General features: G+C 41.5%; 2 protein-coding genes across 3 annotated transcripts in view; both read left to right on the forward strand.

Moving 5' to 3' along the window:
- LOC102241712 (zinc finger protein 883) overlaps positions 1–6,676 on the forward strand; it is a 55,365-nt gene extending 48,689 nt beyond the window's left edge. The window contains exon 3 of the mRNA XM_014528762.1: positions 4,690–6,676. Coding sequence (XP_014384248.1) covers positions 4,690–6,437 — 1,748 coding nt within the window. The 3' untranslated portion in view covers positions 6,438–6,676. The remainder of the gene's footprint in view (positions 1–4,689) is intronic.
- LOC102242028 (zinc finger protein 350-like) overlaps positions 1–15,188 on the forward strand; it is a 116,140-nt gene that overhangs the window by 87,511 nt on the left and 13,441 nt on the right. The gene's annotated exons all lie outside the window — the stretch shown is intronic.

The raw sequence follows: 15,188 nt of genomic DNA on the forward strand, positions 1-15,188 counted from the left end.
GGGTAGTTGCTGTCCTTTGCTTGCACTGCCGGCTTCTCTCTGTGCAGCCCCAATACCTGCTGCACTGAACTCATAGGGAAGTATATTTTGGTTGGTATGTGGCAGGGAGCCTAATGGATTCCACCTTGATTAGCCAGGAAAAGCATTTTCTATATTCCTGTTGGTCATTTGTACATATTTTGGGGAAAATTGTCTCTACATCCTTAGCCTGTTTTTTAACCATGTTTTTTGGCTAATGCCTTTTTAATACTTTCTATATTTTATATATTAATTTCTTTTTACGTACATTTAAGCACATGTCTTTTTCCATGGGCTTTATTATTCTTTGCAGATATTGTGTGTGTTTTTGTTTTTTGGTGTGTGTTTTTTCCAAATTCCCTGTTTTGGACAACCCTGCATTCAGGCAGAGATATTGCATTGATAGTCTGCAGATAGTGTTAACATTTTTTGAAATGTATTTAGAGATTCTTAATTTCAGAAGTTTATAGTGGGATCTGGACATTTTTCTCTATGTAAGGTCATGTTAACGACCAACATTTCTGATGATGCATTTTGGTTAATAGTGTCAGGTGTGATGTCGTATCTTTCATTTCTTTTTTATTATTATTAAAAATATATCTTTATTGATTTCAGGGAGGAAGGGAAAGGGAGAGAGAGATAGAAACATCAATGATGAGAATCATTGATTGGCTGCCTCCTGCATGCCCCCTACTGGGGATTGAGCCAGCAACCCAGGCATGTGCCCTTGATTGGAATCGAACCTGGGACCCATCAGTCCCCAGACCGACACTCTATCCACTGACCCAAACCAGCTAGGGCTCTTTCTTTTTAAATTTATTTGAATCTTGTCTCTTTTGTTTTAGTCTAGCTAAAGGTTTGCCAATTTTATATATTTTTTTCCTAATAGCTCTTTGTTATCATATGTTTTTCTTTTTTACAATATATTTTTATTGATTCGAGAGAGGAAGGGAGAGGGAGAAAGATAGAAACATCAATGATGAGAGAGAATCATTGATCGGCTGCCTCCTGCACTCCTCCTACCTGGGATCAAACCTCAACCCAGGTATGTGCCCTGACTGGGAATTGAACTATGACCTGGTTCAACCTGGTTCATAGGTCAACACTCAACCCCTGAGCCATACCAGCCAGGCTCATATGTTTGTTTTTCTTTTGTCTATTTTATTTATGTTTGTTCTAATATTTATTGTTTTTTTCCTCTTCTAGCTTTGGGCTTACTTTCTTAATTTGTTTCTATTTTTCTGACGTGCAAGATTAGGTTATTCATTTAAGATCTTTTTTCTTAATGTAGGCATTTATCCCTATAAAATATCCTCTTATAATTGCATTTTATGCATTTTATACATAAGCTCTGATAGATTGTTTCTATTTGTTTTGCCTCTATTTTTTAGTTCTTTTTAAAATATATTTTTATTGATTTCAGAGAGGAAGGGAGGAGAGAGAGATGGAAACATCAATGATAAGAGACAATCATTGATTGGCTGCCTTCTGCACACCCCACATTGGGGATCCAGCCCACAATCCATGCATGTGCTCTGAGATTCGAACTGTGACCTCCTGGTTCATAGGTTGATGCTCAACCACTGAGTCACACTGACCAGGTTTGAGTTCTTTTTTGTGTTTTTTCTTTCACCCACTTATTGTTCAGGAGTGTGTTGTTTAAGTTCAACATATTTGTGAATTTTCCTTCTTTCTTGAAACTAAAGTTGATTTCTAGTTTCGTACATTGTGATCACATAAGATACTTGACATGATTTCTTCTCAAAGTTTGAGACTTATTTTTTGACCTAATATGTGATCTTCCTAGGGAATGTTTCATGTGCACTTGACGAGAATGCATGTTCTGCATTAGGATGGAATGTTCTGTATACATATATTTATTCATTCCGTTTGGTCTAAAGTCTAGTGAAACTTCCATTATTCCCTATTGCCTTTTGATGGGATGATTTACCTATTATTGAAGTGGAATGATCTCTACTAACATTGGGTTTCTTTTTCTGTCTTCATTTCTGATATTATTTGCTTTCTATACTTAGTTGCTGAGTTCTTTGGTGCATAATACTTAAAATTGTCATCCTCTTGATGAATTAACTTATCATTCTATAATGAATTTGTCTCTTGTGACAGTTTTTGAGGTAGTCTGTCTTGTCTGATAGAACTTTAGCTACCCCAGCCATTTTTGGGTTTCATTTGCATGGAATATTTTTTTTTAAATATATTTTATTGATTTTTTACGGAGAGGAAGGGAGAGAGATAGTGAGTTAGAAACATCGATGAGAGAGAAACATCGATCAGCTGCCTCCTGCACACCCCTCACTGGGGATGTGCCCGCAATTGACCAGAATCGAACCTGGGACCTTTCAGTCCGCAGGCCGACGCTCTATCCACTGAGCCAAACCGGTTTCGGCTGGAATATTTTTTGCGTCTCATTCTCTTCAGCCTATTTGTGTCCATAAAGTTTTAGTGTATTTTGTAGGCAGCATATATTGCCTCTGGTTTGTAGTTATTGTTGTTCTTTTGCTTTTATCCTTTCAGTCACTGTCTTGTGATTTGGGAATTTGTTTTAGGACCTACTATTGCCACTTCAACATGGTTTCTGGTTTCTGGCTCTTTTGTATCTCCTTTGTCTTCCTGTCTTGTGATTGTCCTTTGTGATTTGATAATTTTGTATAGTTGTTTACTCGTTTTCTTTTGTATATCTATTACATAGGTTTTTGCTTGTGGTTTCCAAGAGACTTACATAAAACAACTAATACTCTTTATAATCTGTTTTATCTTGACAACACCTTCAGTTTCTTGTAAAAATTCTACCTTTTGACTCTCCACCACACACCCCTTTACATGTTTTTGATGTCACATTTCACATCTTTTCATATTGGTCATCTTCTAAGGTACACATTATGAACCGGTATTTTTACTAGTTTTCAATTTTAACCTTTATAATAGTTTCATAATGTACATTCCACCAATGCATGTTACAATATTGTGAATTTTATTCCATTCTCGACTTTATGAGGGAGATTTACATTTTGCTATGTATTCTTTTTTCTTTTTTTAAAAATATATTTTATTGATTTTTACAGAGAGGAAGGGAGAGGGATAGAGAGTTAGAAACATCGATGAGAGAGAAACATCAATGAGCTGCCTCCAGCACACCCCCCACTGGGGACGTGCCCACAACCAAGGTACGTGCCCTTGACCGGAATCGAACCTGGGACCCTTCAATCTGTAGGCCGACACTCCATCCACTGAGCCAAACCGGCCAGGGCTTGCTATGTATTCTTGTTTCTATTTAGTGTTCTTTCATTTCATCTTGAAGAACTTCTTTTGACAGTTCTAATAAGTCAGGTTGAGTGGCGATGAACTTCCTTAGGTTTTGTTTGTCTGAAAAGCTATTCTTTCTAAAGAATAGGTTTTCTGGATAAAGTATTAATGGTTTTCATAGAATATTTTTTGAAAATATGTTTTCATTGATTTTTAGAGAGAGCGGAAGGGGGAGCGATATAGCGATAGAAACATCAAAGAGAGAGAAACATAATTGATTGGCTGTCTCCTCCATGCCCCCTTGGGATGGAGCCAGCAGCTCTAGCATGGGCCCTGACCAGGAATCAAACCATGATTTCTTGATTCCTGAGTCGAAACTCAACCAATGAGCAACACCAGTCGGGCTCATGAAGTATTTTGGATATATCATTATATTTCCTCTTAGACTGCAAGATGTCTTTGGAGAAATCTACTAATTCCCTTATTCGGGCGTTTCCCTGTGTGCAATGAGTTTCTCTTCTTTGTGCTTTCACAATTCTGTTTGCCTTTGTTTTTCTGATACTTTCATTCTGCTGTTCAGTTTGCATTGAATCTGTACAGGGACCTGTGAGAGCGCATGCACTTGATTATCATATCTCCTTTACAGATTTGTGAAGTCCATCGTCAAGTTATTTTATGTATTTATTTATTTACTTATAAGTCCACAGGGGCTTTGGAAGCAGTTTTTTCCTATGACAGTTGAGAGTGGAAAATACTACTGGGGACATACTGATTTTTTTTTTTTTCTCTTTCAGAGTAGGTTGTGACCAAAGACTTCTTTTATAATTCATGACCGGATTTCTATTTGGCAAACTTTCCATGCACAGGACCATTCCCAGCTAAGGCACAACTACTCAGCTCTAATAGTTACTATTTCTAATCTTTACCTCTCTAAAGTTTGCATCTGAACTGCTTGCCTCACAGGTTCCTCTTTACTGCACTCCAACTTTGGTTCATGTCTTGAGAGCCTTGACATGTGCACGTTATATTAACTTTACCCGTCATTTGCTGAAATACAATGGATTTTTATGTGTTTGAACACATTCAAATTAGTCCACACAGACTTGTGTCACTGGTATGAAAGGTCCTACAGGAAGCTGTTTGTAAAGGGATACCTAGTGGACCCTGTATCTCTTGTTTGTGTCCCATCCTATCCTCAGGTCCCTCCCTTCATAGTATTTCCACTATTGACTGACTTTAGGGGTCAGGTAATGTATAACAATCATTTTGTCAGAGTCTAACTCACTGGTCTCAAAAATCATCCCATAGAATCATGCCTGGCTGTGACAGATGGCCAGTGTGATGAGGGGTATTTCTTCTGCTAAGATCACCATGTACTTCACCTGCATTTTCTTTTTTGTTTTTTAGGTTGCTGTTGTAGAGCAGGGAATGTGGTGGCACAGCTTGAAGAGAACATTGCTGTAAGAGAGTCACAGGCAAAGAATCCCAAGTTAGCTTTGTCTTCCCAGAAGAGCCACCCCTGTGAGAGTTGTGGACTAGTCTTGAGAAACATCTTCCACTTGACTGAGCAGCAGGAATTACAACACAGGCAGATACTGTTGAGGTGTGGGGCATGTACAAAGCAATTTCATTTCCATGCACAATTTCACCAGCACCAGGAGCAGCACTGCAGAGAGAAGCCTTTGAAAAGAAGTATGAACAGCATCTCACTGGCAAAGGGCTGCCATTTCAATGTGTCTCAGAAGCTTTTTACCTGTGGAGAGGTGGGGCAGGACATCCGTACTGAGTCAGGACATCCCCAGCAAGAGGCTACTCAGACCAGGGACAGGCGAAATGACATCTCGATGTGTGGGGTGACGTCTCCAAAGAGAAAAACTTATTGCTCCAGAAAAGAATGTAAGAAAGCCAATGGCTGTAACCACACGTTTCTTCAGGACAAGGGTGTCCATACTGGAAAAGACTGTTTCTCGTGCAGTGAATGTGGGAAATCCTTTACCAGTAGCACTGACTTTCATTGTCATCAGAAAATTCACACTGGAGATAGACCTTATCAGTGCAGTGAGTGTGGGAAAACTTTTACCACCAGCAATGGTTTCCGTTATCATCAGAGAGTTCACACAGGAGAAAGGCCTTATCAGTGCAGTGAATGTGGGAAATCTTTTATCGCTAGCACTCACCTTCATCGTCATCAGAGAGTTCACACTGGAGAAAGGCCTTATGATTGCAGCGAGTGTCGGAAATCATTTACTTGGAAAGTTAACCTTTGTCGTCATCAGAGAGTTCACACTGGTGAAAGACCTTATGTGTGCAATGAATGTGGGAAATCTTTTACCGATAGCAATGGCCTGCGTTGTCATCAGAGATTTCACACAGGAGAAAAGCCTTATGAGTGCAGTGAATGTGGGAAATCTTTTATCACTAGCTCTCGCTTTCATCAACATCAGAAAGTTCACACTGGGGAAAGGCCTCATGAGTGCAGTGAATGTGGGAAGTTTTTTGCCAGTAGCACTGGCTTACATTATCATCAGAGTGTTCACACTGGAGAAAGGCCTTATGAGTGCAGTGAATGTGGGAAATCATTTACTTGGAAAGTTACCCTTCATCGTCATCAGAGAGTTCACACTGGTGAAAGACCTTATGTTTGCAATGAATGTGGGAAATCTTATACCTCTCACAGTGGCCTCCGTTGTCATCAGAGAGTTCACGCTGGAGAAAGACCTTATGAGTGTGGTGAATGTGGAAAATCATTTACTTGGAAAGTTACCCTTCATCGTCATCAAAGAGTTCACACTGGTGAAAAACCTTATGTTTGCAATGAATGTGGGAAATCTTATACCTCTCGCAGTGGCCTCCGTTGTCATCAGAGAGTTCACACTGGAGAAAGGCCTTATGAGTGTGGTGAATGTGGGAAGTCTTTTGCCAGTATCACTGGCTTCCATTATCATCAAAAAGTTCACACTGGAGAAAGGCCTTATGAGTGTTGTGAATGTGGGAAATCTTTTACCAGATTCTATACCCTTCGTTGTCATCAGAGAGTTCACACTGGAGAAAAGCCTTATGAGTGCAGTGAATGTGGAAAATCTTTTGCTGCGACCTATGGCCTTCGTTCTCATCAGAGAGTTCACACTAGAGAAAGGCTTTATGTGTGTAGTTAATATGGGAAATCTTTTAGGCAAAGTTCTAACCTTACTGCACACTTAAGAATTCACATTGGAGGAAGGTCTTACATACTCAGGAAATGCAGAGTGTTTTAGTTTGCTCCTAATAATAATGTAGTAAACTCCGAAGCCCCACTTGTTTGAATTGAATCTCATACATTCAATCATCAACAGTAGGAAGATTCCCAATATATTTTACTTTTGTGAAAGCATGTGTATGTATGTTGCACTTATTGTTAATGTTTTTATTTTTATTTTTATTTTTTTTTGAAAATATTTTTTATTGATTTTTTACAGAGAGGAAGGGAGAGGGATAGAGAGTTAGAAACATCGATGAGAGAGAAACATCGACCAGCTGCCTCCTGCACACTCCCCACTGGGGATGTGCCCGCAACCAAGGTACATGCCCTTGACCGGAATCGAACCTGGGACCTTTCAGTCCACAGGCCGACGCTCTATCCACTGAGCCAAACCGGTTTGGCCTTAATGTTTTTATTGATTTCAGCAAGGATGAGTGAGGGAGAGAGAGAGAGAGAAACATCAATTATGAGAATCACTGATCGGCTGCCTACTGCATGCCCATACTGGAGATTGAGCTTGTGACCTAGGCTTATACCCTGAGCGGAAACCGAACTGAGTCCTCCTAGTTCATATGGTGTTGCTCAACCACTGACACACACCAACCTGGCATGTATGTTAGAATTTGTAATTTACACAGGTGTCTTCCCAAATCCATGTTGCTATATAATTTTTTTTTTACAATTATCTCCTGTCACTTGGATGACAACATCTGTAGACCTTTTTTTTAAAAAAATTATTTTTTTATTTCAGAGAGAAAGGGAGAGGGATCAGGAGTGATAGATGGAAACAGCAATGAAGAAAGAGAATCATTGATTGTCTGCCTCCTGCATGCCCCAACCTGGGGATCCAGCCTGAAATAGGGGCATGTGCCCTGACTCAGGTTCAAATCGTGACCTCTTGGTTGATTCGTAGGTTGAAGCTCAACCACTGAGCTATATCGGCTGGGCTGTTACTACATATTTCTGTTGCTGTTCCACCTACACGGTATTCACAGATTGTGTCAATCACCATCCTCATGTGCTCAGGAAAGCCAACTCTGTTCTCTGATTTGTTTGAGAAAATTGGGAGCAGCCTGAGCTTGTAGGAGGTCTTATTTCCTCTCACTCTGACTAGTTGCCATATGGATCTAACTCAGTGTTGTCCCCAGAGAACCTGAGTTCAGCGAGCCGTTTACAGAATAACTGTTTTTCCCAGGGGCAGACTTTTTCTAAATAACAGTGACGAATTTTTTGATTGGTCAATTCACTGATTCAAGATCTGCCAGGCTCTTATCCCTTTGGTTGTAAAATAGTGAAGGACTTTCTAAGTCTTTTTTAATCTTGGGTGTTCTATTTACTGTCTGTGGTAGATTATAAACAGATTTGGATACTACAAGCATGTGAACAACTTTATGGGCAGCTCAAACTTCCTCTGCCTGTGGGAGAATGACATGGTGCAGAAATTAGCTCAGCAGTTTAGGCCAGATGTGCATTGCTCCCCTCTTTTCCTAGGAAAGACTGAGCTCTCCAGTCCTCATGTTAAGCCTGATGCTATGAGTTCTAGGAGAGTTTCAGGAGATCACTCCAAAGAGTGGTTAGCGGTGACAACCTCAGATCCTTCTGGAAGGAACATGAATTATTGTCCATGTTTGCAGGGGTATCTCTTGCCCAGGTCTTACAAAGGGTTATTTGCCCTAATGTCCAAAGTTCCATGGGTGATGGTCACCCAGTTGGAGGACCATAGGGATTAGGGGCTGGCCTACATGGTGTTGGAAAAGATTGCTGCCAGCTAGATGGAATGAGCCTCTTATAAACCTACATCCAGAAATGTTCTGAGGAAAAGACAGCAGGGTGGCATGTACACAAATCTGTGTTACTCGAAACGTGTTTTCTGTGGATGCAGTCATTGTCATTGAAAATAATCTAAAGGTCTGTGCATTCCAGGATGTGACTTGTGACCCTGCGAGCATTCCCGTTGGTTTGGGTGAAAGTCCTTCATTGTTCACTGTCACTGAGGAAGGTCTCTTTCACAGGGCATGAGAATGTGGACTGACTTGCAATGTGTCAAATCTATTTTCCCCAAAAAGTTGGATATGCAAACTTCTTTTACCTTTAGCCAGTTTTAAAACGTTTTCATTTTTAATAAATGACATATGTCAAATATAATATTTGAGGAGTCTTCACATATGGAATTAAGTGAATCCATCACTACAGTCAACACTGACCATGTATGCCACTGAATTTACTCCATGTTCTATTTGAATCTCTCTGCCCCTTACAGCTTTCCAAGTAACCATTGATTTACATCCCATTTTAATACCTTTGTAATTTCTAAATTTTACATGATGGGAATGACAGTATTTTTTCTGCTTTTGTTTACATTGTATAAATCTTTAGAGATTTATTAATGACACAATAGAAGCTCAACTTTTATTGGAGAAATATTTTTATCTTCAAATATATCATAATTAGTTTCTTCATTCAATATGGTTGTTTTTGACTATTTAAAATAAGGGTTTGAAATAAAGTCTGTAAACTTTTCTGTATAATTTTTTATGTGGCTATGTTTCACTTACCCTTGTCAATAACTCAGTACATAGTCTTAAGTTGTAGGGTAGGTGAATGTTTAACTTACAGACATTTGCAGGTTGTGATCAAAACTGATTGACCTGTTTCCATTTCTCCAGCAGTGTATGAGGGATTCAGTTCTTCCACACACTAGAGAATAGTTGGTTTGGTCAATCTTTTTTTTTTTTAATTTAAACATCTCTTAAAACTTTGTCATGCTACCTCACTGTTGTTTTATTGCTTTCTCCTAAGGATTTATGGTGAGCCCTTCCTCGGGTGTGTTTTTGCTACCTCTGTATCTCTGTTAAAATGTCTGGTCATAGGTTCTGCCTAATCTGCTGTGAGTTTTGGCTGTTTTAACAAAAGGAGAGTGAAACAACCAAGATGGAAGTTGGCATTTCATGTCGTGCCTTTTTGGCTTGATGGAATAAAGGTTTTTCGAATTGGAATGATATAATTACTTTTCTCCTGGTCCGCACAAAGCAATGGACACTTTTAATTTTAATCTGCATTACTAACATTCTCCATCACGTTCACAAGTCTTGTCATTTGGTAATGCGATACACCCTTGCTTGGTAGAGCTCTCCATTTTCTTGGTCTCCTGTCATGGGGGTTCTTGTGTTAGAACAGGCCTCTCAGGTGGACCAGATGGCATCAGGGTGGGCAGGGTGTTTTAGAGTCCCAAAGCCAGTGCAGAGGGAAATGGGGGGCAGTGATCAGATTCCCCATGCCCTGAGTTAGGCATTTTGGATTTGAATCCCAGATTCCTGAATATCATTGGGACTCTCAGGGAAATGACCCCTTCCTCTGGTTCTTTCATTATTCAAATTACTATATATATATATATATTTTTTTTGATCCTCACCTGAGGATATTTTTCCATTGATTTTTAGAGAGAGTGGAAGAGAGGAAAAGACAGAGAAATATCAATGTGAGAGTGAAACATCGATTGGTGGCCTCCTACAGGAGCCTGAACTAGGGTCCTGCAACTGAGGTAAGTGCTCTTGTCCAGAATCAAACCCAGGACCCTTCTGTCTACAGGATGATGCTCTATTCACGAAGCCAAAGCCGCTAGGGCCAGATTCTTATTTTCTTAATCCATTGTTTCTTGGTACCTTTTTTCCTGTATGTCCCAGACATCTCCATTTATTTCGATAGAGACATGCTGAATACAAAGGGCTGGAACAAATGAGTAATCGTTAACATAAAATAATAGAACATTTTAATAAAAATTAATATTTTTTCTTGAACATTAACTTACCAGACACTGAATAACTGCACAAATTAATGAGCATAATGCAAACCTATTTTTTTTCTCTTTTTAAAATGTATTTTATTGATTTTTTACAGAGAGGAAGGGAGAGGGATAGAGAGTTAGAAACATCAATGAGAGAGAAACATCAATGAGCTGCCTCCTGCACACCCCCTACTGGGGATATGCCTGCAACCAAGGTACATGCCCCTGACTGGAATCGAACCTGGGACCCTTCAGTCTGCACGCCGACCTATCCACTGAGCCAAACCGACCAGGGCCAAACCTATTTTTCTTGTTCTCCAAAAGCAAAATATTTCCTGTTGCGCACACCAAACAAGTCAGTTCAAGACTAATGACGTGGCAATCGGCTGCTAAATTATTCACTGCTAGTATTAGTGGAGAGAAATGGTATGGCTGTGCGTAAGGCATCTAAGAGAAATGAATGCAACACAATTAATATGAATCAGTCATTAGCGAATGTTGTTGTGCGTTATAACTAGTGGCCCGGTGCACCTTCATACATGGGAGGTGTCTTTCTGCCTGGCCTACACCCTCTGCAACCTGGGACCCCTCGGGGGATGGCTGATGGCTGGTTTAGACCCGATCCCACAGCGATCGGGCCATAAGGCATGTAAGAGAAATGAATGCAACACAATATGAATCAGTCATTAGCGAATGTTGTGCGTTATAACTAGTGGCCCGGTGCACGAAATTCATACATGGGAGGTGTCTTTCTGCCTGGCCTGCACCCTCTGCAACCTGGGACCCCTTGGGGGATGGCTGATGGCTGGTTTAGACCCGATCCCACAGCGATTGGGCCTAAACCGGCAGTCGGATATCCCTCTCACAACCTGGGACCACTGGCTCCTAACCACTCGCCTGCCTGCCTGCCTGATAGCCCCTAACCGCTTCTGCCTGCCAGCCAGATCGCCTCCTAACCTCTTCCCTGCTGGCCCTATCTCACCTAACTTCTCCCCTGACGGCCCAATCGTCCCAAACTACCCTCCCCTGTAGGTGTGATCACCCCCAACTGCCCTCCCCTGCTGGCCCGATGTCCTCCAACTGCCTTCCCCTGCAGGCCTGATGGCCCACAACTGCCCTCCCTGCCGCGACCCACCTCCTCCACCAGGCCCCGCCTCCACTGTGCACTTGGCCATCTTGTGATGTCACAGGCGAGGGCCACCTAGGCTTTTATTAGTATAGATTGTGTATAACAGGATATTGCAAAAATTAAGTTATGAAATTTTTATTAAAACGGTTTATGTGAAGGCAATTCGGGGTGGCAACCTAGGTCTGTGCCCAGTCAAACCTACATTCTCCATGTACTTTTAATTTTAGTTATTTTAAGACTTGCAATTGTACTTGGTGGTGTTTGGTGGCTTTTTTTATTTTTAATTCATACCCTATACATTTTGTAGTATATAGTTGCAATTCATTTTAACAGCTTTACAGCCAAAATTTGTATATAACATTTATGTACTATTGTTTACCATTCTGACTTTTAATAAACTTAGAATTGTGCCTTCATCACCACAGTCCGGGTAATAACTTTTTTTTTTTTTTAGTAGAAATTTCGTAACCTTATACATAAAGTATTTGGATGGTTGTTTTTGATATTGTTTTCTCTTCGCAGGATTTCATTCTCTCCTGCTACACTGTCACATGAGCTCCTGGCCGTTCGTTTCAAGACTATTTAAAAAAAAAACAAAACAATATGATACAACGTTTAAAATAAAAGCTGCGGCAATAAAACTTCATTACCTAGCCCGCCCAACACAATGTAGCTCCCTCGTTATCTGCCTCAAGCAACTCCAGTCTCTGAAATATACTCATTTTCCATTCATTTGCCCGGAAATGAAGTGATTTCAGGAGTTTCACACAATCCCTTGGCTACTGGCCCCAAAGCGCAGCCTCCGCCTTCTGTACGGCGGGCAGGTGTCCGAATATGGCGGCACCCACGCCGCCACCGGAAGAAGGGCGCCGACATATTGCCAACGCATACGTACCGGAAATCCCACACTTCGCCTCTAAAACCTCGGTCCCCTATTGGCCTCCGTAGGCCGAGCGGGAAGGTGCAGACGCTGCCGAGGCTTTGCGGACGCACAGCGGCTGTGCGCTCCTCGTGGGTCGAGGCCAAAACTCAGGTGAGTGTGGGTTTTGTTCCCCCCGGAAGTTTTTTTTCCTCACAGAAGTTTCGTTCCTGCCCTGACCGGTTTGGCTCAGTGGATAGAGCGTCGGCCTGCGGACTGAGGGGTCTCAGGTTCGATTCCGGTCAAGGGCATGTGCCTTGGTTGCGGGCACATCCCCAGTGGGAGGCAGTTGATCGATGTTTCTCTCTCATCGATGTTTCTGGCTCTCCCTTCCTCTCTGTAAAAAAACAATAAAATATATTTAAACAACAACAGCAACAACATGATAAAAAAGAAAGAATTTATTTAAAAAGAAAAGTTTCGTTCCTCACAGGGTGACCTATGCAGGTGTTGTGTGGAGCGTGGAATTACCACCGCGGTTCGAGGAATCAGCTTTTGGCGCCCGGGAGGTGCTAGTTAAGGGGACCTACGTGGAAACGGGATTTGAAGTGTTTGAGGGGAACCACAAACTCTGTCTGTGGTGGAGGTTGTCCGGGGCGTCGGTGGACATAACACCCTTGTCCGGACGATTAGGGTAAGGGGTCCTGCAGGTCGCCATACTGGTAAGGGACGCAGGAGGAATGCAGTAGGATCGTGGTGTCCTCGGGTGTCAGGTTACGGATTGAATACCCAGTTTGGTGACGTGGAGCGGGCCGTCATCACATGCGGGTGGGTGTCTGTGGTCCAGACACTGACCTGAGGTGTTTTCTTTTTGTTTTTATTTTTTTAAAAATATATTTTATTGATTACCCACAGAGTGTAAGGGAGAGGGACAGAGAGCCAGAAACATCGATGAGAGAGAAACATCGACCAGCTGCCTCCCACACACTCCCGCTTGGGGATGTGTCAGCAACCAAGGTACATGCCCTTGACCGGAATTGAACCTGGGACCCTTCTGTCCGCAGGCCGACGCTCTATCCACTGAGCCAAACCGGTCAGGGCTGTGGAATGATTTTTTTAAATTAGCTTTGGGAAATTAAAGTGATCGTTTCTGCATGTATTGCCTCTATGGAGGGAAGAAGGGAGGGTGGGAGGAGCCCCCTACTGGGGATCCAGCCAGCAACCCAGGCATGTGCCCTTGGCCGTAATCGAACCCGGGACCTTTCAGTCCACAGGCCGGCGCTCTATCCACTGAGCCAAACCAGCTAGGGCTGGCCTCCCTTTTATTGGCCTTTCCCAGAGACCCCCATCCCAGTGATAAATTCAGCTCATCCCAGCCACTCTTTCCCCCTGGTTCGCGATGGCCAGCTTCACACTGTATTGTTTTCTAAATCCTTTACTTTTCTTAAAAATCATTTCCTGTAAGAAATTTTCCGCTAGAAGCTTCCTGTTGGTGACCACTTACCAAATATGTGATCTTTTCTCTTTGCAGGGTTTCTTTTTTATTTTAATTATATACTTTTTAAACAAATATGTTTTTATTGATTTGAGAGAGAGGGAGAAGGATAGAGAGAAACATCAAGGAAAGAAACATGGCTCTACTGCCTCCTGCACGCCCTCTACTGGGGATTCAGCCCACAACTTAGGCGTGTGCCCTGATCAGGAATCTAACCATATAAGTCAGTGGTTCTCAACCTTCCTAATACCGCGATCCTTTATTTTATTTTTTATTTTTCTTATTTCTTCTTTTTTTGTTGTTGTTATTTTTTTATTACTTTTTTTGTTTGTTTTATTTTCTTCTTTGCCGCGACCCTTTAATACAGTTCCTCATGTTGTGACCCAACCATAAAATTATTTCTGTTGCTACTTCATCACTGTAATTTTGCTACTGTTATGAATCGTCAGCCCACAACTTAGGCGTGTGCCCTGATCAGGAATCTAACCATATAAGTCAGTGGTTCTCAACCTTCCGAATGCCGCGACCCTTTATTTTTAATTTTTATTTTTAAAAATTTTTTTCTTTTTTTATTTGTTTTTTTTGTTGTTGTTTATTTTATTTATTTTGTTTGTTTTATTTTCTTCTTGGCCGCGACCCTTTAATACAGTTCCTCATGTTGTGATCCAACCCTCAAATTATTTCTGTTGCTACTTCATCACTGTAATTTTGCTACTGTTATGAATCGTCATGTAAATATCTGATATGCAGGATGTCTTTTCATTGTTACAAAGAGAACATAATTAAAGCATAGTGATTGATCACAAAAACAATATGTAATTATATATGTGTTTTCCGATGGTCTTAGGCGACCCCTCTGAAGGGGTCGTTCGACCCCCAAAGGGGTCGCGACCCACAGGTTGAGAACCGCTGATATAAGTCAGCAATCAACTGGGCCACACCTGCTGGGCTCTGTGCAGGATTTTATTCTCTGCTGCTACAGTGACAACCGCACTCCTGGCCATTTCAAAAGTTGTGTTTCTGTTTCTGTTTGTTTTTTAACCCCAGCTGGCGTGGCTCGGTGGTTGAGCAGCGACCTATGAACCAAGAGGTCATGGTTAGATTCCCAGTTAGAGCACATACCCAGGTTGCGGGCTCCGTCCCCAGTGGGCAGCGTGCAGGAGGTGGCCGATGGATGACTCTCTCTCATCACTCATATTTTTATCTCCCTCTCCCTTCCGCTCTGAAATCAATAAAAAGATTTTTCTAAAATTTTTTTAAAGTTTTTTAAAAAATATATTTTATTGATTTTTTACAGAGAGGAAGGGAGAGAGATCGAGAGTTAGAAACATCCATGAGAGAGAAACATCCATCAGCTGCCTGCTGCACACCTCCTACTGGGGATGTGCCCGCAACCCAGGT

This window comes from Myotis brandtii, unplaced genomic scaffold, assembly GCF_000412655.1.
Source record: "Myotis brandtii unplaced genomic scaffold, ASM41265v1 scaffold650, whole genome shotgun sequence".
NCBI classification, from domain to species: domain Eukaryota; kingdom Metazoa; phylum Chordata; class Mammalia; order Chiroptera; family Vespertilionidae; genus Myotis; species Myotis brandtii.